Raw genomic sequence first — 25,739 nt, 5'->3', positions numbered from 1 at the left:
GGTTCCAAATTGCACATATTTTAAAATACCTTTGTGTAATAGTGAATCATAAAAAATGTTAGGACAATAATAAATGAATAAAGTGTAAATAATATAATGAATTATTCGATACACAGAAAATGTATTCATAAGTCGAAATTTTCGAATTTCTAATTCTATTAGTTTAATTGTTTCATAGCTACAGGAAGAGTGATTAATAAAACCGATAATATGGACAATTTATTGCAAACATAATACACTCACTACACCAGCTATATTTTTCCTACTTGTACCAATATTCTACTATGCTCTCAAAAATGTCTCTCAGAAAAGAAACAAAAGTATTTACCAAAATATTTAAGACCAATTAAAAGTTTTCTTCTAAGCGATAAGAAAAGATTCTGCACTGTTCAAAAGTTCTTCCTAAACTTTGTATTCACCGTTATAAAATCGACCATCGTTGCCTTGTTTTATTAGAGACCTGTTCACAGATAATTCTACGTGCGATAGTGAGAAAAGTTGTAGCAAATGCGAAAACTCGAGGGTGTTGGAAAATTGAAAACCGTTTCCAGTTCTTAATAAAATCCTTAGGCATGTGCCTGCTGCTTATTCTGCACTCACCAGAACCTTTCAGCTGCACATAAATTTATCGCATGCAATAATCCCGATACGTTATCAATACGTATTCTCGTTCGACAGTTTGCGACAATTTTATTATTCTAGTCCTTTATTACGACGTCAGCTGGGTGCGTTTACCATGAATTATCGTTCAAGTGTATAGGCATTTCGTCGAACAACGGCGATAACGATAATTGAATAAATATTTTCCTACAAAACGATTGGTGTTATTACGTTCAATGCTTATACGCTATTTCTCCTCTGTGCTTTTATAAGATTACCTATAAATACAGTATATAGGGATGTTATAAATTTCCTTAGAAAGCTTAAATAAAAATAGAGGAAGAGGATTTCTAGAGAAGAAATTAAACTATAGCTTTTCTTAAATAGTATCTAAGCCACACATAAACGAAATTTTATACAAAATTGTATAAAAAAGTTTGAGAGAAATGAGACAGGAACGTATATTTTTTGGAGCTTTCAAACCCAATGATAAAAGAAGTATAACTATTCACGAAGAATTTTAACTGATGGAAATTCAAAATTAATGGAATTTATATTAAACAGCATGACTATCAAGTTGTCAACATGGCTACTGATTAATGTATTCACATATCGCACACATACTTCAAAAGTGACACAATTCAAAAATCGTGACTTTTTAATTACAGCTATCAATCACTTTCGTAACTACACCTTTATTCAGTATAAAAATTTTACTAGTTAAAAATCAATATTATAGAATTCATTCAAAGCGTTCTTCAAATGTAAATTACAAATTATTTAAATAATAAGAGAATTACTCAATGCAAGTAACACATGGCTGCTTCTTAGACTAATTAAAGTAAACTAATTGGACTAATTAATTGAGATATGTCACTTCTGTAATAAATGTACGATATATTTGTAGGAATTTAGTATATACAGGGTGGTCCACTTAAATAAGGCCACCTAGATATCTATTTCAATTGTGATGATACACAAAATTTGTTTTCTGAGACATTGAAAAAAAAAACATTCCAAGCAGTATATTGATCCCTCGATACTCTTCAAATTGCATATAAAATATTTGCTGTATCATCACAATTAAAAAGAAAAAAAGGATATTTATGTGACCTCATCTAAGTGGACCACTCTCTATAAAAAAAGAAACGAGTGACCATTTCAGCGTCCCAAAAAGTCAAGCAAACACTTGAAACTACTCTTTAAAATAAAGTCCGACCCCCAGAAAATTACGCACATCCTGCAGGTACCACGCAGACGATAGCAAATATGCACTGTGAAAGATGCTGACGTTCCGAAACAAAACGCAAAGTCTGCGAGAAGGATTAACGTTGTACGAGTCGGGTCATGGCATCGGGTTTCTGTTCCTCTTGCGGTGACCGTCTGTTCATAACGCTGCCGCATATTTCATCACGAAAACAAGCCAGGGAACGTCGACGACGTCGACGGCTTCCTGACGCAGAAAAATGAGAATGGAGAAGTCATTAGCGTGAAACAGAGAACATCATTTCCGGTCGCGCTACGTGTCGTTCACGATGAATACCTAATAATGAGCATCCATCTGAATTATTGCCCATTTTTCCCAAATTTTTTACTCCGCCTACTTCGTAAAAATGATACCAAACTAAAGCACACGTTCTGTTTTCGAGTAATGGTTCAAAGAGCTTTCGAGTTAGTTGAAAGCCTGCTAGACAAGAAAGTTAGAAAACTATGGCCAGATTTTTCTTGTCCAAAGTCGCGGCTCTTTTACTGAAATGTTCCTTTACTATCTGGTAGCCTTATACTTCTTACCCTGTAAAACTTTCATAAGTGATATACTTGGTAAAAAAAACACGATTCGTTTCACGACGAAAGGAAAACGTGATATTTGGTCATGTGAGGATAAACAAGATGTGTAATTGGCGCGAAATTACGAACGCCTGATTGAGACGGTCCTTCTCTGCCATCGAATTGGTATTTGCTTCTTTCTAATCGATTACCCAGCTCGATTGCCTCGGTTGGCCGCTCTTGCCGAACTTCGAGATGGAATCAAGCCTCCATCGATGTTTCATAACCAAACTTAAGAACCGTAAAAACAATTCAATCAGAAAAACGAAATTCGCTGATTTATTTCTACCACAAGTAGATCGAGTGCTCGTGATTTCTTTGAGCTTATTGGAAGGAATCAGGCAAGTGCACATTGCATGTATTAAAAGTAAACACAGCGATAATGATAAACATGCTGAGTTATTTCTCGTCGAAGATCTTGGAACATTACACAATACCTCTATAATGAAATATTACCATAATGGAATTATAAAATGAAATAAAACATTAATTGCATCACTTATATTAGATTGCTCAAAGCCATCAGAAAATTTGTGGATATTGGAACTCTGTGCTACGCTCGAAATTAAAGGGTTCGTAATACAAGTGTGTACATGAGAGATTATACTGTTGATAGCATGCAAGGCTTAAAATGAATTTAAGCATTAATTACATTGACGAAGAAAATGATGAAGCAGATATTGAGAAAATAATGCTTGAAATAGTTTTTAATTATAATTGTATTCAATTTAATGAATACTGTAAAATAATCCAATGTTGTTGAACAACGTGATATATTCAATGTCTCGAATTTAAAATACTTGGAAACTAGACACCATATAAAAACATGGTGCAATAAAAATCATAATTTAAAAATTTTACTGTATGGCACGAGCTGATAAATGAAAAAATTAAATTGACCCATCGTTGCACATAAATACGTAAACGGCTCTAAAAGAAAAGTTCCTACTAACAAAACGTTTCCACATTGCGAATTCAACACAATCCCATCTAAAGCAACGTCTTTCTATAATGGTGAATTAAAACAGAAATTAACCAAGTTCACGTAACCAAATTGGAAAATCTTTAGCAACGAGAAATAGCATATCCAGTTTTCAACGAAAGAAATAGAGAAAGTTTCTTCTTTAAGACAGCAAACATCGCTTTCTCAAACTCGGTATCTGTGACTTAATTAAAGTAATTACGGAGAAGATGGACACGCAGCAACAGTGCCTCGAGAAGCAATTGCGAAAGAGGGAATCGGAAGTTTCGGAATTGCGTAGAAACCTGGCAGAACTGAGGACAAAGTTTTCCCAGCTGGAACGAGCCTTCGAAATCAACTTGCAGTCGCAGGGTCGACGAGAAGTCGAATTTAATCGCATGAAACAGGAGAGCGAGGGTGAGTTCTAATCGAATTTTGTCTAATAGTTTTCGAACATAGGATTCTGTTGCAAGGCTTAAAACAGGAGAAAATTTTTAATAAAGATGGCAAGATTTGAAATGAAATAAAAATTATCAGTAACATCTCTTACCTTTCTGGAATGAATGCATCAGAAAATTTTTGTTTCTTCTTAAATATTTAATCATGAAGTAACAGTTATGTTTAAACTGAAACTTCACTTTTTAAGAGAAATATGATGTCATAATGAGTAGAAAAATATCAAAGTTTTGTATATGAAAGTGCTTTGTTAAAAAAAGTTCTAGAAATTTTCAAGACAATTTTTGATCTATCGACGAGAGAGTATATTGTTACTCATGATTGTTTGCTCATGACACTCGATCATGATGACATTAAGATCTTAGAACTCTGTGACAATGACATTTGTGTGCGAAGACACGATCGTGCTATCAATTCTAGAACCGTCACAGAGACAACTGTGTCATGAGATTCGATTACATTAGAACACTTGGTCCGAGAATTACAGAATGTGATATCGATAACCTTTGAGATCGAACCATTTGACTACGAATACTTTCGATACTAAATTCGACCAACCTGTATCATACAATATAAAATTCAAATAACACATAATTAGAGGAAATTGTATCTTCCATCTTTCTCAAATTCAGGCTAATTCAGGCAATAATTCAGGCAGAAATAACAAGGGTTATTCCACGTCATCATTTGTATGAAAAAGTAAGATTGTCAGACATCTCGCACCGAGGAGAATATTATTTATCTGATATTTTTACTCTTTTCCCTCGTTAACGTAGGTAAATAATAGGCTACTTGAGGAAGGCTCAAACGCGTGAAAAAGGTATCGTGCTATTCGTGCTACTTGTTAACGCTGAACAGTCATTTACGCGAAACCAGGACTAATATTAATCAAATCCAAATGTCGACAAGAATTCTGTTTGTCTCCCACACACGAAAAAACGTTGTTTATTCTCGATCGAATGTTTATATTAATTTTTATGGACAATTTTTAAAAATGAGTTGTTTGTACATATATGTTTTGCTCTGTTTGAGCTACACTGCTGTCTTTGCATAAATTTGATCGTACACCAAAGATACTGTACATACAGGCACGTAAATTTCGTTGTGCGCTGTTCCTCAAGAATATTTCGTCTTCAATCTAGTTCCACTAACTCGGAGCAAAAATTTCGAAGTTGCTCGCAGCTGTTATAGTAGGAATCTCGAAGTCAAACTTAACTTTTCGACATCGTCGCGCAAGGAAAAGTGCTTCTTACTCGGTTCGATTAAAAAGACAGGGAAAAGGCAGGAAAACTCGACGGGTCGTAGTTGAAAGTTCGATCGAGAAACATCCTGCAAACTTTTCTTTCGGGGCGTAATTTAGGAAAAAGTCCGCATCGCGAATGAGAATTCACGCGAAAAAGAATGCAAAGATGATTGTACAGTATTCTCCAGCGCAGTTATAGTACCTACGCCTTGTGATGGAAGAAAGTAAAGATAGAGAAAAGTAACGTAACGATCATTTTTATAGAGGTTCAAAAGCTTAACAACGCGACGATGCAAATGAGAACAGAACTGAACTCGAAACTAACGAACGCGATGATTGAAAGAGACCATTGGAAGAACGCTTTTTACCAACAGAAAGAATTTATTGAAAGGTATGTCATGTTAGCCATTTGTAGATGGTATTATTTTTCATTCTCTAAACATTTAATTAACTAAGATAAATTTCAAGCTAGTCGTATCTATTATAAAAATTTAGAGTACTTCATATTTTTCTAGAATGTGGAAAATAATAGAATTTGTAATCAAGGTAATAATACTAATTTTTCTATGAAAACTGTTTTTGAATTCCAAGTTTTTCGTGCTAACACTCACATATACTAATGTCAACTATCGAGGCAAGAATATCTTCCTCACTTCTAATTGCAAGAGAACTAAACAGCTTTACAATCGAACAGGAATCGATGTTCTGTTAAGTCAACGTTATAATTCGAAGCATTATTCATTGGTTTCGAACCAATAGGAGACAGTCAGTGCACACACTTATGCAAATTTGCTAAAGGGGATATAGTCCCTGATCTCGATTCCCATTAATCTTGATTAGCCGACGAATCAAACGAACATTCCCTGTCGAAATGCTAGGAAAAAGTACGATTGGAGGAAAGCGAGAATCAACGGACGTAAGATCCGATCGGTTGAAAATCCAGGAGAAATCCAATTGCGGACCGTCGAACGTTGGCCGAAATACGTCAGTTATCTGTGAAATATACGCAGGAATGCTCACTTTTTGTCGTTCATTCATTTCTCCCTAAGTCTTTGAAATTTTTCACATTGTGGCTGCACTATTGTTTGAAAAAGTATCAAATGTAGATTAATGAGAATTGTTTAGTTTCACTCTGTACCTTCTACGTGAGCTACTGATACAGTGAAAGAATATAACACATCATTTGAATACCTTTAATAAAAATTGAAGAGGGAACAAGTAGATTCGAAGAATAGTTTTGCTCACCTACGAATTTGTTTCTTTGAAAATTCATTTCAAATTAATTCATTAATCTGATAATTGACTTTTTCTATATCCCATCTTTAATTTTTTAGATACAATATTTCAAGTAATATGTGCAAAAAGTGACAATCATAATTTAAAAAGAAAAATTAATTTCTTCTACATACTGAAACATGAGTACCTCAAATACTAAATGTCGTTGACATTTTCAATACATATTAACGCGATGCAAAATTGTGCTCTATAATTTGGAAAATCAAAATGTTACTGGTCATGCACGATAATTTCATCCGATTATAACGTTCGAAGTCGATGGTAGCCAAATGCAACATACATATCTATTACATTTTTGAAGAGCATTCGACGATAAGATCATATCGTGTTACACATGAATAGCAAGCTATTAGCACGATTATGGAAATTGTGTGGTGTATTGGCACCACATAGTAGCAACACCTACTTCCCTATCGATGGATTATAACATTAATCTCGAATCCTACGAAACAGAACACCTAGTTGCGCGTATGTACCTAAATCGACGTATCTCTAAATCCAAACAGAACCCTTGCATGCACAATGGATTCAATTGCACACGTCAATTAAACAGGATTTTCTATCGATCAAATCCTAAGACCCTCAATCGAACACTTTAAAACCACAAATGCAATTAACCAATTTGTTATAGGATTATACATTCTAGAAGTGAAGACAGGTACTCACCCAACGATCTTCTTTGACCTGAAACTTTCCCTCCATTTTAATTAATCCGGTATCATTTCCCTTCTCTCCTCTTCGTAGCACCTCATCCATAATTGTGGAAGCATTCCGCTGGTTATTTTCCACTCCACACCTTAAGAATCGTTTATCCTTTTATACTGCTTCCTTCCTCTCAGGTTCCAGTCGTTTCACGGCTTACTCAATTATAAACGCGTACAATTAACAACGTCTTTTATTTCGAGTCCACGCAGTCTCTTCTTGTTCAAACCTAATCCGAGAGCTTTAATTAACTAGGGGATTAATTTCGACGAATCAGCCAGCGATCGAGTTCAATTTCCGTATTTTCCTCCTTAACGTCGCCGTCAAGCAATTTGCATCTCGGCCCAGGCCACCTATCGTGAATTTGCTCCGTTGTTTCTCGGGTGGTAAAGAGTACCAGATCCACCTGTCGTCTATTTTACTCGAACTCCTCTTTCGCGTCGATTTATACTCATTCCTCGTACCTGAAACGAGAATACAGTATTACCCTTCGTGCATTCTGGGTGCAAATTGCTGTCAGTTGTCGGGAAAAGACGGGCGAGTCGGATGATTGATCGATATTCTGTGTGTTTAATTCATGTAGGAGATTTTTCACGATGTATGAAAAATAGGAAAAATTGAATGTGTCAGGGTGTGATATTTAGAGTTTAAAGGGGAGCTCAGGGATTTTCGTTGGAAAAGCTTATTTTGCTATTAAACTCTATTGTCCAAATTTTGCTTTTTATGAACATATCTATATAATTGACTGTCGCATAAAACAGACAAATGATTATTCTTTACGTTCTAAATAAGCACTTCCGAAAGTATTAAAAAAATTTTGTAATACCCTGAAATATGAAATCACGCACAGACAGTGAATTTCCCCACTGTTAATTTCCCACATTCGTAACCCACTAGTTCAATTTGGAAACCGTAATTTACAACTTTTGCCGCAGAAACCTCATAACTCTGAACTCAAATATGTATTACATAGAGGTAGCTATAATAGTTTGCGATAAAACTTATTTGCAGCGAATCCTAGCAATATAACAGCTTTTCCTGGACATAAAAAACGACGATGAAATAAGTTTTTCACCTAAAATTGTTTATCATCGACTAAACTGATATACTGAGAGAATTCATAGCCTTCTCGCGAGATGATAGGTTTGAAGTTACTATACGCTTATCAAAATCCCACGTAGCCAGAGAACAGGACGAAAAATGGCTTTCGGAGCACGAAACGAAAGATACAGGGGAAAAGTTTCTGAAATTCGACTCCTGAGGAAAGTCAGAAAAGTCACGAACAGTGGCAAAAGTGGGAGCAGGTTACCGTCGTTGCTTTTAAAAGTTTCGTTGATTCCATAAATCTCGTAACTTTCCCGCAAATTTTAGCATTTTCGCGCTACTTTTGCCTTATGCTAATACGAGACCCCGGATAAATGAATTTATACCTTGACTTATGGTTCGTGAGGTTCTAATAACGATTCGTTTCAATTCAGTCCGAAAATAATCTCCGTCTCTAATGAACCCCTCGACGGATTAATTACCTTCAAGAGACCATGATACGAATACGATTATTAAAATTCTCTAATTTAATATTCCAATAACTTCATCTTCAATATTTTTTCATTAATATTCATATTACTTTGACACCGATGGAATTTTAGATGTAGAATAACCACAGGACCTCCAATATTTAAAGGGAGGAACGAAACTGGTTGCTGTGATTCCATTATTATTTTTTAAAAACTTATAAAACTATAATGAACCTTTATTATATTATCCAATTATTAGTTTTCACTCGACATTGCATAATTTTAGCAATTCTATCTCGATATATCCAGTTTGATATTTATTATAATTGATTATCCAATTATTAAAAGATAAAAAACAGCAGTAAAACCACAAAAAAATCTCTGTAATATTATAGACTGTCTCATAATAGCATAAAAAAATAATAGTTCAAATTCCAATCGTTAAATTACTTTAGATAATAAATAATTAGACTTCTGGGTGATCTCCTCAGTGATAATACATTTTTCGTAGAATCTGTTTTAAAACTTTTTTATCAATCCTGAATTCTCTCCTTCTTTTCAAAAAGGCAATTATAAGTAGTCATTAAATCAGTAACGTCTAACCGATCGTAGAGAACGAATCAAAATGGTGGCCTAGTTTCTTGATGCAATATCAGGGCAACGAGAATCTGCGATTTATCGTTTAGAAATGCGAACACGCGAAAATGCGTTTTATTGTTTCAACTGCAGCGTTGGTTGTTACGATTTCGTTACGAGTGTTACGACTCGATGAAACAGCTCGTCCTGTCTAACACATGATAAAATAGTTCCATTCCACGCATGTGGAAATGTCGAGGACGTAGAAAAATAATTCATAGACGATTTTTTGTTGTAACTCATGCTGAGTTTCTGGACAGAAGCTCTGATTGGTTTTTCTGGAGGGGGAAGACGCAGTTGAATAGTAACGTGGAATAAGAGGGAGTCAAGAGACAAATCGTTTGCATCTTCTTGAAAATCCGATGGCAACGCGCTCGTAGACTTTGGCCATTTGTTTCGTGGCTCCGTTACGAACGGAAGAGGTCGATGGTTCCGTGCCATTTGTCCTCTGGTTCACTGCTGCGCAAGGATAAGAGGCTGAATCATCGAAAATTCTTCAGGCACACGAGTAAAAATGTATTCTTTTATGCTGCTTCTTGAGTGTCACTTATTGTTGAAATTTTCAAGAGTTTTGGTATTTGGTAGCAAAATATTGAGTTAACTTTTTTAGATTCTGGGAATATACATGAAAATGAATAAAAAATACAATTTCTGCAGGTATCATTTTTCCAATTATTACTACTATTTTTTATCTAAAAGCTTCTTAAAGTTAATAATATTTCTGCGTCAAGTGAATAGTAGTTTAGAATAAATATGGTTCCAGGTCAATTCACTATTAGTTCACTCCATAATCCTGATTCTTAATACTCAATCTGAAATCCATTTCAGATTGAACTCCATTTGCGCTCTAAGTGTATTTAAGCCGATTGTATCTTAAATCTCTCAATGCTATCAATTTTCAATTTTCATATACTTTTATATATTTTTAAGTCCTATGCTATAAAGTTTTCTTATAAAGAAATCGAAGAAAATTTTTATTAGATACTTGGCTAAATAGCCACACTGATTCCTCAAACACGGGGCCATATGATACTGAGAAAATAAATATCGTTATTAAAACATTCATAGATTCTGGTTTGTTTGTGGAATCTTGGAACAACATGCCGATGATCGAACACGGCCAGGTGATTTGCTGAAATAGCGAAAGTAAACAGAATTTGACGAATTGATCGTCGATAGCGTATTAACTGGCAGAGAAACTTCGTAAAATGTTAACCTACCGATCTGTGTTTGCTGAAAACAGTGTCACAAGTTTAAAGGGCGTTAAAAAAGCAACGAACACAAAAGACTGTCCGAGCTTCATATTTATTTTAACATTGTAAAGCATTCGAATGTTGTATTTTACGTATTGGAACCTCTGTCAATAGGATATTTCATACAGCATGAGAAGGATCACGAAACCGAAAAAGTGGAGAACATTCGTTAAACCAAAAATTGGTTAGCTCGAAATACGTCTCGTTTAAATGTGTAAAGTCGTTTGATTATTCAACACCGAAGAATATGGAAACATTTTTCTATGGAAGATTAATTGAAGAACCCTTACGTCGATAGATTTCATATAAAAACGATGATATAGTATAGATCAGTCGAACATCATTTACTTTTTATTATCCTACACCAACTCACGACTTTATCCTACGTCCTCACAACCTAACTCCATAAATATACAAGTATATAACAAATAGTAGGCTTACACTTTCAAAAATACCCAAAATCCTTATATCTGAAGCTTAATATTTCATTAAAATATATTCATAAAATAATAAAAGAGCACAAGGTAAATATAAGAGTTTTTTGGATAAAGCAAATCCAGTATCAATTACAGAACGCTACTGCCTAGAGCATTAGTAACAAAAAGTCACTCTGCTACAACTTCACTATCAAATTTCAATTATATCTGAATGACAATTACTTTCGCGGAACCTTAAGCCAATTGCCATGTTCGACAGACTCTATGCGATATATAAAAGTTTGCCAATTACAGAAGCTATTCACACATTGGCAGGGCCAGCAAAGGGCAGCAGAGGCCATAGGTAGAATATCGCGTTACGTGGCTCATGTAACAATAAATCCTCTGTCACCGGAACCGGACGTTTACTCGGTCTGGGTGCATCCTCACAATCGTGTTCACGGATCGTCACCGATTGCTGGTAAATCATCCGGTTTTTCTGCTGACACTGTGACAACTGAAACGCTATTTTTCGATAAATGAGAACCCCCCTTATCAAATTCTATCGGTATCGATAGCAAAAGTGGTAATACTGTAGTGGCGTTTGTAAATTCATCCGTAACTGTCACTAATTACTCTTATCGAAGGAATGCTAGTAATGTTTAGAAAAATTGCTAATATTACCCACCTCCTCGAATGATTTAAATGAGTGCTTATTGAGGAGCCTTCCGCGAAAAGTCTCAAAAAGCATTACGATATAATAGATTTCAAAGGCTAGGGGTAAGTAGATTCTTCAGCTACTTGAGACTGTGCATATTAATTATTCTATTGTGGAATATTGTTACAAGAAAGTTTTAAACTACTTTTCGTCTTCAGAAAAGTAGATTTTAAAAAATCTTTTATCAATTTTAATTCTCTTTCAGAATATTCATATTTGATTGGAGCCTACCGCCAGGCAAATCATTTTTCTCGATTTTTTAAGACAAATAAACCAACAAACACGCTCGTTGAACTCGCAGGAAAAGCTCAAAGCGTAAATGTGAGGTGCGTTGTCGAGTAACAGCGCAAATTTGCGAATCTGAATAAACTGTGTGATTAGCAAGAGAGCCCCGATTGATGCAACGATTTTATCAAGCGCTATCCTATTTCAACGCCAAACAAACAAACCGTTCAGGCAGAAAATCAGGTAAAATTTTACGTGCGCAGTAATCGTGGAAACGTGTGTTTCAATTTAAAACTACATGTCAATCCTGAAACACATATTTTCATTTGAAATTGAAAAATTAAATCCCGCAGAGAAAACGATACAAATTTATCTTGTAAATATCCAGAAGACGCAAACATTGATATTTGGAAAAACTGTATTCGTAAAACAAAGGAAGTTCAACATTTGTAAGAATTTTCTTTGGAAACACAGATGAATGAGAAATACGTATAATACAGTAAAATAAATCGATAAAAAAATGTAGAACATACAATTATACGTGACGAGAGATTTGAATATTACGTATATCTTATTCTATAGGAATGAAATACAATTTTCGGTAAAATCATTGCGAAATTCAAAACGTTTTTATAATCTTTAAAGCAGTAATGAATGAAGAAGAAATAAGAATGGTTCATTACAGAAAATCTTTTGTGTCGACTCTCTTATCATCTCCGATAAATTTTGAATAGTATTTTCGAAGTTATGCTGCTGGTTTTGGCTGTACAAACCGACGGGTATATGTACATGAATGCAGATGCTTGTTTTACAGCATGTCGAAGCTACAATCGCGCTGATGAACACGACCCATGTATTGATTGACAAATTATGAATAAAATTGAATTTCAGGCTTAATAACAACGCTCTCTCGTTATCCAGGATAACGCAGCATGCAAAACGATGACCAAAATTCCTTGTCAGAGAAAGGAGCTTTTCGATGCATGTTAGAAGTACAGAAAATCTATCCAGAAGCTAATTTAGTCAATTAGAAAATGCTGAAAATTTGATCAAATGGCTACCTTGATTTCGTTCCAGCTGAAACACTTTTCCTAATCATAATCGAAAGGCAAGGGAGGAGTCTTGGCATTACGTCCGCAGTAACACCAGAGCTTTCATTTCCATTAAAAATTTCTGAGTCTTCTGGCCGTAGATCGTTAGATTCAGTTTACCAACTGAAACGAAGATTTGTCGTGCTGGAAGTTAAACTCGAGGTACGACCAGTTTACTTTTGCGTCAGCGGTATTGACACTGGTGGACTTTTCCTGATTGCTCTACTGTTTGGTAAACAACTTTCAAAGAAAAAAGAGGGAAATTATGGAGGTTGAGCATGACATTTCGTGCCATTAGATGCCGTCTTGGAAAAGTAAAGAATTTAATTACTATCATTACTAGTAATTATTAATTTCCAACTGAAAGCATCAAAACGTCGATGTTATATGCTTCAATTACTAAGCTATGATCCATTGAATAAGTAAATTATTAAATTGTTTTATCGTACAAAAATATTCGTAAATTTAGAAATTTGCTTATACTTCTCAAAATTGTTAATTTCTTCAAGTATTTGAAAAATACTTTCTGAAAGTCTGGAATTAGTCGTCTGATCCTCAAAATCTACTTGCGCGCGGGCTGACTACATATTGGGATATGTTACTAGGTAAACGTCTGACCACATATTGACTTATACTACTGACGAAGTGATAAACACTATATAAAGTCATACTACTTCCTACACTACTGCATATTATCTCGAAAGCATTTCTGCTCATCATCTCCTAACATGTCCATTTTAACTTAACTTACATACCTCACATGAAAATAATTGTATCAAAAAATACTTATAAATGAAAATCTAAAAGCACTATTAAAAATTTATATTATCCTATCGAATACCTGCCCTTTATTTCCATCAACATACACGCTCTTCGGCTCTTCCATTCTTTTAGAAATATCCAAGTATCAAATTAATCACGATCAAAAGCCAAAGCAAAATTTGACACGATGCTAGCGCTCAATAAGTGTTATCATAGTGAAATTCGAAATTGTTTGTCGTGTGGCAAAGTTACAACCTGTAGTTGCTTCCCTGTCATTGACTACTGCTCTGTACAGGTACACGTGGAAATTTGCATTTTATCCTTTCCTCGAGAGGAGGCACGTTTGATACACCACGGCCTGTGGCTTGATTGTTTACCGGAAGAGGAATCGCAAACTTGTAAGGAGTATCAACAGATGGTTTGGCGTTAATTAAGACGAAATACCACGATGATGGTTCTCGGGAAAATTCGGATCAAGAGTTGAAATAAGTTTCAGGCTCTACGATGATTATGCAAAGTTCAAACACTGTGAATTTATTTTTTCAAATCTAGAAGACTTACATTTGCATATTTTCGACTCTTTTATTTCTTTATAAAATATTTGTTATTTTCACTGAAAATTCTATACAAATTTCTAAACTCTACTATAAAGTCCTCGATAATACGAAGTGTTAAAGTGTCAATTTCACTGCTCATATCACGTGTAACAGTGTAGCAAACAATTAACGTTATATCGTATTGAAACATCAAATATTTGTTTTTGTTAAATGTTGCACATGACGTGTAACACTGTTATATACCAACATATCAAGCGTCTATTCAAACCTGCCAGGTTTGGTAACTGGAATTGAGAACGAAATAAGCTAATGAAATGTAAATGGGTGGGTAAATTAGTACAAATGTTCGATCAGCCATGCTGCTACAACTGAACGCTCCAAAGGAATTTTACATGTCATCAGCAAGAATTAATAGCCTCTGTGTTGAATAGAACTAATATTGTAATTAAGCGAGTATGGCAGCGAAAGATTAATGCTTACGAAAATCACTCCATTTATTTTGATGATTACAGTTGCATTGACATTTTCAATTGAAAACTCTCCAGTGAAATATTGGAAAACTCGACAGTGAATAGGAAATTCCTTTTCCACGAGAAACTTAGAATTGTTATAACTGAATTTCAAATTGGAAGCATCATTGCAAACCTCGAGATTCCTGCATACGCTGGTATTCTGAACTTCATAATTCGGTTTCATGCTTCATCGAGGAGAACTGAAGGAAGAACTAGAATTTGAAGCTTATCGATCTTCGAACTTTTGAACATGTTGAATAAGACCCAGATGAAATGTCCTATTCTTAACATCACGACTGTTCATAGATAAAGTGTATCTTTAACACTTTCTCACAAATTTTATGTTCCCAATATTGCGTCACTAAACACGCATGGATCAGAATATAGAACTTTGCGAGAATTGTTTAACTCAGTTCATACTTCTTAGAATTAAATTCCAAAATTATCATAAAATATTTCTAAATCTTTGAGTTTTGTATTTCTAATTTTTACGTGATAGTAAAAAATGGAAATATGAAAGCAATGATAAACAACATTGAACTGTGAAACGAAACTCTAGGGATTTTATTACATAAGCAAAGGCAACATTCTCGCCACATAGAAAACAAGAAATTCGAAAGGAAATAAATTCAATAAGCTGATAGGATATTGTGAAATCTCCAAGACTTCATCGGGCAATCCTCACGCATCAGTTTCCTTGTAGTTTGTTCTCTTTTACCGCCACGAGCTGCGCGTTCCTTAAAATTGCGTACGTGAAGAGAACTAGGAATCGAAAACTAAAAGTTCCATATAACGTCAATGACCAGAGCAATTTTTAAAAAATTTCTATTGAAATTTTCTTGGAAATTTGTATTCATTGAATTTGTACAGCACAGTAAAATTGTATACACGCACTCGAATATGAAATAAGAATTTCAAGTCAAGATTACTCGAACAAAAACTTAAATTGTTCCCATAATCTGTTTGCAGAAATAAAATTCAATCTAACAACGCGATGGGTCTGATTAAACAAGAATGTGAAGACATTTTGAAGATGACTCGAGAAACTACGGAGAAACAATTTCAGGAATTAATCGGTCTATACAACGAAGCCAAGGATAAGGTAGTTGACAATCTTTAATAAAATTATTTACTTCAGTTTCCATCACTACAATGGAAATTAAAATAAAGAGGGCCTTGTGAAATCCTTTTTTGAACGTGAAAAAGCAATTGACTTATCAATATATAATACATCTTCTTGAAGAAGGAAAAAACGAGAGGAGGTCGTTACATTCTCAAGACTTCGTTATTACAAGGTTTTATTTTACTTCAAACTGATAGAAAGATTTTGCTTTGATCTAAGATCCCAATCGTAGAACTGTATATTCATATAACGCGAGAAAAATGAGGAAACGAAGAAAACTCGAATTTTTCTCGGTGCATAGTATGAGGAACACTACTTCAAAAAATGTCAGACAAAATGCCAATGCTATATGCATCGTAAACCAACATCAAAGCGACTTTTTAATTGATATGCATTCACTCTGGTGTTTTAGTCAAGCTTTTTCTACAAACGGCGCATCGGTACACCGAACCCTTTGAAACGTCGCCTTTTTGATACGTGAAATCGAAGTTGTCGTCCCTCCATTACTTTTGAATATTCAAATTTTAAGCAACTTCAAACTCGAAACAACTTGCAAGCTTCTGTACTCCAAGACTCTAGACAGACAGTTTTAGTAAGCTAATATGATTTCATCGTGATTCTAATCACCATAACATTTAGATTCTTAGTGTCCTCAAAGCAATAAAATATAGGAAGTAAAATGATTTTGATACGCCACGAATAAACAACTAAAACGATTAAAAGTGATACACTGAAAAGACATTATTTTGAAAACCATTATATTTGTCTTGCTTATAAGACTAGTTTGTTAATTACTTTCGTCTCATAGTATGAAGTACTGAAATGTCGCTGTAGCATCTTCCTGTCAGGAAGGAATACTCTGTTGGGAAGAATTTCAGAAAATTTCGCACTGAATTTTCTTCGCAGTCTAAAGCTTGCCAGTTGAGTGCCTCTCACAATTCCTGGAGAAAGTACGTCAGATACAGTTATCTTTAAACCTGACAAAGATGAAGAGGGGCGCAGAAAACGCCAAGGCTGCTTTTGATCGTTTACATTATTTAAAGATTTTCGAAGTAACGCTTATGCTCATTGTCAGTTGAATTATTAGAACTCTACAGAGATAAATTGTTTCGATAATATTTTATTTCAAGAAACTACTACTTCATCTCTCTTGATATCAATTAATTAATATCTCTCACGATTCATCCTCCACCAAAACTTAATAATATTCCTAAACACAATTTTCTTTACACTCAATTCAATGTCTACTAAATTCCATGTAAATTACAGATAACTCGTCCAACAAATCCCAAGCACTTTTCTATAAAATTAATAATAAAAATGTCTTCGTCCTCAACCTTGTCCCTTCCCACTTCCAACCTATTGATTTCGTTTCTATTTTTGCCACGTGTTAGCGCCTGCTGGCGGCAATTTTCTAGTGGCCCACCACTCGCATAAAGCGAAGTTAACGCCGAAGTTTTACGATTGTCCACGTTAAGAGAAGGCTGATCTAACTGGAGCTCATCCCCTGAACGTAGTATCGCACTACCACTTCCAGGGGGATGCAAACACTGAAACCAGGAAACGAAGAGGTGTCGAGATGAAGGCTCTTAAACAGTTAATGGTCCATCGCTGAAGATCGCTGGATCGTAAAACCGTTCATTTACAAAACAACAATACGTATCTCTCTACGCAGAACACCCTAGTCACTAACATTTTACGAAGACAGAATAGGTTTTATCTGATGGGAGGAAATATCACGAGCGAACGCTCCATTCCATCCCGAATAGTTGTGGTTTCTGATGGAAATTGCTCGACAAAAAACGTGCGCAATTTTCCATTATCGTTACAGTATGCTAATGATTTTAACAATCTCGGGGATTTGGGAAGCAGCTTTCACGTTTTAAATAACAACCGAGTTGAGATCGTAACTGCATGGAATTACAGTGACGGTGTTAACGAGGCAGCTTTAGTGCGAATCGTAATTTGATTCGCTTACGAATAATTAACTTCAGAGCGTGATTTTTCTGAAAAAAAAGCTTAAAATAGTAATCTCAAAACTTGTAATATAACTGAAATATTTGCAACGAAATGCAAAGCTTATTAAAAAGGATTATAAAGATTGCTCATTTATAAATACACTAAATTAAAAAATTGCATTTTCATTTTAATATTCCACCGCTCGGAACGTTTAAAACAAAATTTCAAAAGTTTCGTACAAATTACTTTAAAGAATTTTAATATATAATATACTAAGGACCGCTATAACCATAAACACAAGTGATTATATGATACAAAGATTTGAAGTTACTAACACTGATATTATTTTAACGCGAATCTCGAGCACGTGCGTTTAATAGGTAACCCGATTGGAGGAGGAGGTAGAAACGTATCAGAGCTCGCAGCAGGAGCACGAAAACCGAACTTTCGAGCTGGCGAACCTACTTGAAACTTTAAAACGCTTCGACTTGGATGTCGGTTCTGTCTGTCAAGTTGTGGCTGAAGGTAAGCATTATCCGTTTCCCCTTCGGATTCCTCCATGTAAGCCGAATGTATCTGTTTGAAACAGCTCTGAAGAACTTGACCGAGCGAGGAAACTTATTCGATGAAAGCATGAAGAATCTGCGGCATCTCGCTTGGACCACTAAAAACGAAAAAGACGAATCGGAACTGGCCTTACTGAAGAAACAGAATTCCGTTTTGAAAGAGGTCATAAAGAATCTTAAGAGAAAGGTTCGTACCTTTGATCTTTACTTGGAAGATGCCTATTAAACAGGAGTTATATTAACTTTTTGAAGACAGAGAATGCACAGGAGACCATAATATTTGGAAGTAAATTTGAGAAATAATCCTCCATGGTAAAATAATTTCCAAATGAAGACTGATAAAATTGAAGTCGTAGCTTGTTTCTCTAATTATTAAAACTATTAATTAAAAATTACTCTATCATGTTCCTACGTTTCTAAGTTTTGTCACTTAATTTTTATCTCATTTTACTCTATGCAACAGTATTTATGCACAATTCTGTAATTCACATCAAGTGCTTAAGTCTTGTACATCTCTCGATTGAGTTACATATTGTACACACTACACACACTGTATCAGCAGATCTTAGGATCTGATCTTAACTGTTTACTGGAATCAAGAATATTATTACAGTTAATATCTTCGTCTACAGTTGCCTAACTAACCACTCACGCAGAATTAGTTTACTATATGAGATAAACATAGGATTACGCAAATGCACAAATGGATTAAGCGTACAAACATGTGAAACTGAAGGGCTTGTGATAATTAGTAATTCCTATTCACAGTACTTAACGCGCACATAATACACTAAGTTTACGCTCGTTATCCAGAACAAGAGAAATATTAAAAATTGTAGCGTCTGTTCGATAAAATGTTACCAAAAATGAATCTATTGCTCTTTGAAACTGTAGATGATATAATGAAGCTATCAGTAAGAACAATAACGGAAGGATTGGAAAAAATGAAAAATGTTGAACCATTTAATGTTAAAGGATATTCTCAATACGCAGTGAATAGGGATAATGATACCATTTTAAAAAAAGCGATACACTAAATTAGAAATACTCTGGTTCGCGTTCTCATTTTCCACAAGTTAATGCAGACACACGAATATTGGCTGCTGCACATAACGAGAATTAATATCCCGTAGAATTACACTCCGTTTCCCTGGTAACATAATTTTCTTTTTCTGGCCTATAATAACGAATACAGCATGGTACACAGAAACATAATATCGTACAAATTACACGATACTAGTTCCATATAATTAATCGAAAAATATACATATGCATGTACTTGGTGTAAACATGGCTGAAGAAAACTTTTTCAATATTCCGTGGAAATCAAATTAAATCCTTATAAAGGATACCCTGTGGCTACGAATGCGTCTGTGCAACTAGTACAAAATTTTATACAAAATCAATAGGGAAAAAACAGCTGCTCCATGTATACGTACAAATATTTTGAACTATTTTATATCCCTGTACAATTCGTAGCAGGATTTAGTTTAGCAAGAAAGCACACAATTACGAATATAAAATGCAAATAACGATTATGGAAAACAGTAGAAGCTAATTAAGCCATCGTCTATTATTACAAAATGTAGAATGCTCCCTTAGACATGGAATATTTAATAATGCCCTTTTGCTAGAAGCTAGATTTTCTATTCTAAAAATGGATTCTCCAATACTGCACTCTTTTAGAAAAATGTGGGATGCTTTTAAGATAGATATTACGAAGAAAATAAAACTACACAATAAATGATCAAAATTGATAAATAATTTAGTCATATTATATTTAATATGAACAAAATCTATATTAATCGAGGACATATTAATAAATGGAAAACTCAAATAATTGGGAGAAATAAATATTAAAATATTTCGTGCACATGAAATATTAAAGCTCTTTTCGGTATCCATACTGCAAATGCTTTCCAACTCCCCTGTAGTAAAACCCTATTTATCGCATAAATTTCACATCGCGCCAATTCGAAAAAGCATAATCGTAAACATAAGTCGTAGTGAAAAAGGTACTACCGTTATACTTTTACAGAAATTGATATTACGAACGTGCCCGCCGAAATACGACTACCACCAACTTTTATTTATGCTTCACTTGTAGAAACTAATGTTACCTTCATAATCTCATTCAAACGCCATGTTTCTACGTCACACGATTTTCTCAACTATTCAAAACTACCAATAACGCTCCCACGATCACGAAATATTGGTGCAATAACATTTCTCGATTCGATTTAACACATATTTTGCATTCTTATTATTTATTATCGTGACTATAGCGCATAAATTTGTTGGAAAGTTTCAGACGCAGCAGGAATCGCGCCAGGACATTCCAGAAAGAGAAAATGAGCAGCGTGACCACGCTACTTCTAATGAGACTAAAATTAATTCAACAATTTTAAATAATGACTCACCGAATGGATCCACAGTTACAAAACCTTCTGTCGTGCATTTTGATCACTCCAGTGGCACATTAACACAAGAAAATCACAAGTATAATGCAAAAATATGCGAGGAAGAAAAGGACACCACTCTCAATGCACGAACCTTCTTGCGCGGGAACGAGAATCGAAAGAACGAGTTCGATATCGAGAGCAGAGAGATCGACAGGTGCGGGCGAGTGCTCTGCATCGAGACGCACTCTGGCGGCATTTTCTACGAAGAGTATATTTTTAAATTATCGATCGACAGAGAGATCAAATTAAAATATCCCCTTTCGTTAAATAATGACGCGGCGATGATCAAAATGGAGCTTGTCGATGATGAAAGCGAGTACGAAAAACCGCAATTTGATAGGATTTCGATGTTTTTCAGAAATATATACGCGTCTGTAAACGTTAAACAAACAGGTGTGCCCTGTGGCACGCAAACAACGAAAATTAAAATGTGTAACATTGCCGCGCAAACCACGCTTACTGGAATAAATTCATTCTCTCGTTTAAACGTTGGCGCCACGGTGAGTAAACAAATTTTTCGATTTTTAATTTATGGTTGAACGTAAAATATTTATTCTAAATGATTTATTCTGCAAAAATGAAAAGACCATCTTATTAAAAAACATTGTCTTTATTGTTGAATATTTTTTGCGGTTAATTTGAATTTCAAAGAACTTCGTAGATTACCGATTACAGAATATTGACCGGGAGAGATGTAATTTGTTGTATACCTATATTTCGTATATCGTTGAAAATGTACATCGATTCCATCACGATCGGCACAAAATGTAAACTTCGTTTGTTTCAATTAAATACAGATGCTCAATAGCGAAAAACGTGCGATAGAGAGGAGCCTTTGTAATTTGGAACGAATCGTCAAGACATTAAAATCGAACGCGTTAGATCAAGCTCGGACCATGATCGATAATGATTCACGGTTCCTTGGAAATGACGAATTATTTAATTGCATCAAGCTATTGAGTCGATAACTAGATGCATAGCGATGCTTATCATTCTCTGAAGTGTACGAATTCCTAACGTTACGACATTCGTAACATGCAACAGTATCGAACTAGATATACGTCGTATCTAATCATAGTAATACTCTTCATGTTTAATTGTACATAAAAAAATACCATTAAGTGCGATCGGTAAAGATAATCACGTGTTTTGCAAGATATTATTAGTCGTTATTTGTTGTTAAAAATTGTTATCAGATAAGTCTTACAGGATAACTGTACACGTATAGATGCAATCATTTACGCATTGATATATGTAATAGTAAGTGTACATAGTCATATGTTGAATTGTATTTAAAATCGTAATAATTATCACACTATTCTCGGTAAAAGTTGAATACCTTTCTCTTTTGTCAAAGATATACATATGTGCAACCTACTGTTTTATGTGAGTGAACTTTCATTGCAAACAATCTTGAAACATACTTATCTTTTTAAATTGAAATACCATCTCATTATTAGACGTGTAAGTGGAAAATTTATTAAAAATGTAAAATGCAATTCGTGGAAAAATACATATATGTGTAAACTTTTAAAAGGTAAACCTTCACAATTCGTCTCTTGTATAGTTCGTACAATCGAGGTACATTGAATTCGTGTGTAATTCACGTACACTCGATTCAACGTTCCGTATTCAAGTCTCAATTACAAAGTGATAAAAAGATGAATTAATCTACATTTCTCTTTAAGTAACAGTGAAAATTTGATTTGTAATAAACTATTTCTTACAATTATATTTACTTTGTTTTGGCAAATAAAATAAATAGTTTTAGCATGCACTATACCTCTTAATCATTTATGTGTTGATTCTCAAATCTTAGAAAGACAATATCAGAAACAGGCAAAGGCTTAAGATTCGATCTTCGTGTAAAATACTTTTAAAAACACGACGTTTAAAAAGGTCCAGGAAAAGGCGACATTACATTAAAATACGATAAAAGATTGGAGGAATGTTACTACTATTTATACATTTGTAGCCCCTGACTCTTCTATTCTCTCTCATGCTCTCTCATCACCTTTATTCCTTTCACTAATATCCTAACTTTATTATCAAAAAGATTCAAAACTGATTGCTAGATACTTATTTATACCTATTCTATCCTCCTGAACTCTCTTACTTTTGAGTATACAATAAATTGTTTCTAGAAAAGGAAAGAACTGTATTCTCGGCAACTTTTAATTTATCTCTTCTGTTTCTTATGTCTGTTTGAGAATGTTCGATTGTAGTCGATATGTTGGGCCTGACACTAGGAGCTCGCATTCCTGGTGATACTTTGAACAACACGTTGTCCCCACCAGGCTTCTAAATTGAATGGTTCAAAATCTGTAAGTATGACAATGATATTGATCATTTCCAATGAGACTACATCAAGGGAAACATCATATAAACTTAGTATATACCTTTTAATTGTGGGTTTGGTTCTCTCTCTTGATAATATGTGACAGATGCACCATTCCTATAATTCGAAGAATTGCTGTGTGGTTGATTATGGCACATATCCAACTCTCTGGATACTGTATTCCATGCTGTAATAATTAAATTTCAATAGAATAGGATGCATCGATCAAAGACATTAAGTCAACTGTAATCGCAATTCAATTTACTATTACTTACAATCATATATATACTTAATTAAGTCAAAATGTTGAGCTATAGTATCAGATTGATGTCGCGATGGGATTGACGACGGTCTCTTTCCATTCATCGCTGTCATTTGTGATCTGCTGCTGTAAAAGTATTTGGTGCAAATCACTAAAAAATAGATCATAAAATCGAAACATGGAAACATGTACATGCGGATACAGTATGTTGAATCTATTTTAAGATTTTACAATATAATGAGAATCAAAATAAACATAATTATATAATAATCAATGACGAACATATAAACACTCAATTAAATAAACAAGACGTAACAGGAAAGGATTACAACAGACACATGGTACACACGTGGAAAACAGAATTGATTGAAACTCATTGACATTTATTATGACGCTCGATAAAGGCTAAATAGTAAACAGAAATTATCGCCATTTTATTGCTACGCTAACAGCAAAATATAACCTTTACGCTATTATATTAAACAACAAACCATACAATAAAATAACAAAATACTAATTTATTCGCAATAAGATAACAGGAACAAATAAGTAATCTCACAAACAAGATAATTAACATAAATTAATTTAATTATGCTATAAAAACACATTTAACGACCCCGTCAAAAGCCACGTATATAGAATTCGTATCAGTCGCCTCTTTCCAGGAATGCTCTCTTCCGACAGCATCAATAAAACCCAATGCCGAAGCCTCGTCATGTAAAAGACGAAACGCGAAGGAGAGCACAAAATACTGAACATGTTTGCGTCAACGAGAAAGAAAACTGAAAATAATAACACTGAAACGGAGTAGACTTTCGAAATGAGAACGGTGAAAAAGATGGCGGTCCTTGCATGACAGTTAATGGAATGTCTCCTGATTCCCGCCCGTTTCTCCCTCTATCCATTTGATGCTGTTGCTTCTGTAATTCTCACGGCAACTAACGAATTGGCCGTTTGCCAGAAATACGCACGAGATCGTCCCAGGTGGACGACGATATCGCGTACCACGGAAATTAGAACGAAACGATGAAACGTAGTGACGCGGGAATGAAGAAAGCAACTTTCACAGCAAAATACCTCATTTTCTTCGTTCTGCGTTGGATCCCTTCAGCGGTAACACGTTGCCGAGACTGCAGCTTCGCGGCTGAACTTTCTGATCGTTTCCCACGCGAGCAAACGTAACACCGTCTCGGGGAAAACAAAAGCCGTGATGCTGTCTGACAAGAGAGAGCGTTTGTTTCTTGCAACAGCTGCGGAAACCTTTCCCCGAGAACTGTCAACAACGATCTCGGTTGAATACAATGCTCGGTTGGTAACGCGGAAAACCGATGGCAAAGGTTCGGTTGGTATTAAATGAGAGTATTGGGTAATCGATGGCTAGATGGCGACACTACGACGTCTAAAGTTCGCGCTTCGGAATTGAAATGAATAATACAACCCTATAGATTGTAAAAAAATAGAAATAGGTATATGTTAAAATTAGGATCAGGATAAGATAGAAATATAAATATGTTAAAGATTATATATGAGTTATATATACGCAATATATGTAATGCTTGTGAAGCTACGATGCAAAGCTAATGAGTAGAAAAGATTCAAAGCCAGTATTTTTTTTAATAAAAAAAGAAACATACGTTTCGGAGATGTCTAGTGGTCAAGGGATGTCCAGTGGTCAAGGGATGTCCAGTGGTCAAGGGATGTCCAGTGGTCAAGGGATGTCCAGTGGTCAAGGGATGTCCAGTGGTCAAGGGATGTCCAGTGGTCAAGGGATGTCCAGTGGTCAAGGGATGTCCAGTGGTCAAGGGATATCCAGTGGTCAAGGGATGTCCAGTGGTCAAGGGATGACAAGTGGTCCATTGTAGCAGAGGACCCAGGAGTCCTTCCAGTGGATCCGCACCCATCGGAGGACCCGCGACGAGTGAGACACTCGTCTTCCTGCAAGGGTATTTATACTCTCTCGGGAAAGATGGAGAACCAATCACGGAAGTTCTTCGGATGGTAAGAATTTCGAGATTGATCTAACGAACAATATTTTGTGAAAGATCAATACTTCTTATAAAATAATTATCGCAACAACAATTTCAAGTATACATATTGTTAATAACAATCACACGAAGTGATTCAGAACAATTATTACAAAGATCATCGCAAACGTAAGTTTTTTTTATTATTTTCTTTAGTAGTAATACGGAATTTATTAAATTTTCGTTCGTTTCGAAAATATGTGGAATCCTTGCGTGTATTAAATAATTTTATATGC

At 34.9% G+C, this 25,739-nt stretch overlaps 2 protein-coding genes across 4 annotated transcripts; one reads left to right on the top strand and one right to left on the bottom strand.

Annotated features, from left to right (window-relative positions):
* Positions 1 to 3,618: 3,618 nt before the first annotated feature.
* Positions 3,619 to 21,418, top strand: LOC143188358 (uncharacterized). Its single transcript, XM_076392566.1, has 6 exons — positions 3,619 to 3,805; positions 5,352 to 5,478; positions 15,739 to 15,871; positions 18,232 to 18,376; positions 18,441 to 18,604; positions 20,723 to 21,418. The coding sequence occupies exons 1-6, from the start codon at positions 3,619 to 3,621 to the stop codon at positions 21,416 to 21,418; spliced, it is 1,452 nt and encodes a 483-aa protein (XP_076248681.1).
* Positions 21,419 to 22,335: 917 nt separating this feature from the next.
* LOC143188186 (MAPK regulated corepressor interacting protein 2) lies at positions 22,336 to 24,740 on the bottom strand. Of its 3 annotated transcripts, none has more exons than XM_076392299.1 (4): positions 24,557 to 24,740; positions 23,493 to 23,605; positions 23,279 to 23,404; positions 22,336 to 23,201 (listed from the first exon to the last, which is right to left on the bottom strand). In XM_076392299.1, exons 1-4 carry the CDS (start codon positions 24,559 to 24,561, stop codon positions 23,125 to 23,127), a joined length of 321 nt encoding a protein of 106 aa, XP_076248414.1. In that variant the 5' UTR covers positions 24,562 to 24,740; the 3' UTR covers positions 22,336 to 23,124. The 3 variants fall into 3 exon arrangements, with proteins under 3 accessions (XP_076248414.1, XP_076248415.1, XP_076248413.1); XM_076392300.1 differs by having other exon boundaries at positions 23,493 to 23,602; XM_076392298.1 differs by lacking the exon at positions 24,557 to 24,740 and having other exon boundaries at positions 23,493 to 24,534.
* Between the last annotated feature and the right edge of the window lie 999 nt (positions 24,741 to 25,739).

Source organism: Calliopsis andreniformis, chromosome 2 (genome assembly GCF_051401765.1).
Source record: "Calliopsis andreniformis isolate RMS-2024a chromosome 2, iyCalAndr_principal, whole genome shotgun sequence".
In the NCBI taxonomy this organism is placed as follows: domain Eukaryota; kingdom Metazoa; phylum Arthropoda; class Insecta; order Hymenoptera; family Andrenidae; genus Calliopsis; species Calliopsis andreniformis.
This window is presented reverse-complemented; position numbering and strand designations above follow the sequence as displayed.

Bases quoted from the DNA above. Each gene is read 5' to 3' on its own strand.
- LOC143188186 (XM_076392298.1), bottom strand. From the start codon at position 23,673: ATGTACATGTTTCCATGTTTCGATTTTATGATCTATTTTTTAGTGATT. The intron at 23,405-23,492 runs GTAAGTAATAGT...TAATTATTACAG, and splicing joins AATTAAGTATATATATGATT to CATGGAATACAGTATCCAGA. The intron at 23,202-23,278 runs GTATATACTAAG...TCATACTTACAG, and splicing joins ACCAAACCCACAATTAAAAG to ATTTTGAACCATTCAATTTA.
- LOC143188358 (XM_076392566.1), top strand. From the start codon at position 3,619: ATGGACACGCAGCAACAGTGCCTCGAGAAGCAATTGCGAAAGAGGGAA. The intron at 5,479-15,738 runs GTATGTCATGTT...ATCTGTTTGCAG, and splicing joins CAGAAAGAATTTATTGAAAG to AAATAAAATTCAATCTAACA. The intron at 18,377-18,440 runs GTAAGCATTATC...TGTTTGAAACAG, and splicing joins CTGTCAAGTTGTGGCTGAAG to CTCTGAAGAACTTGACCGAG.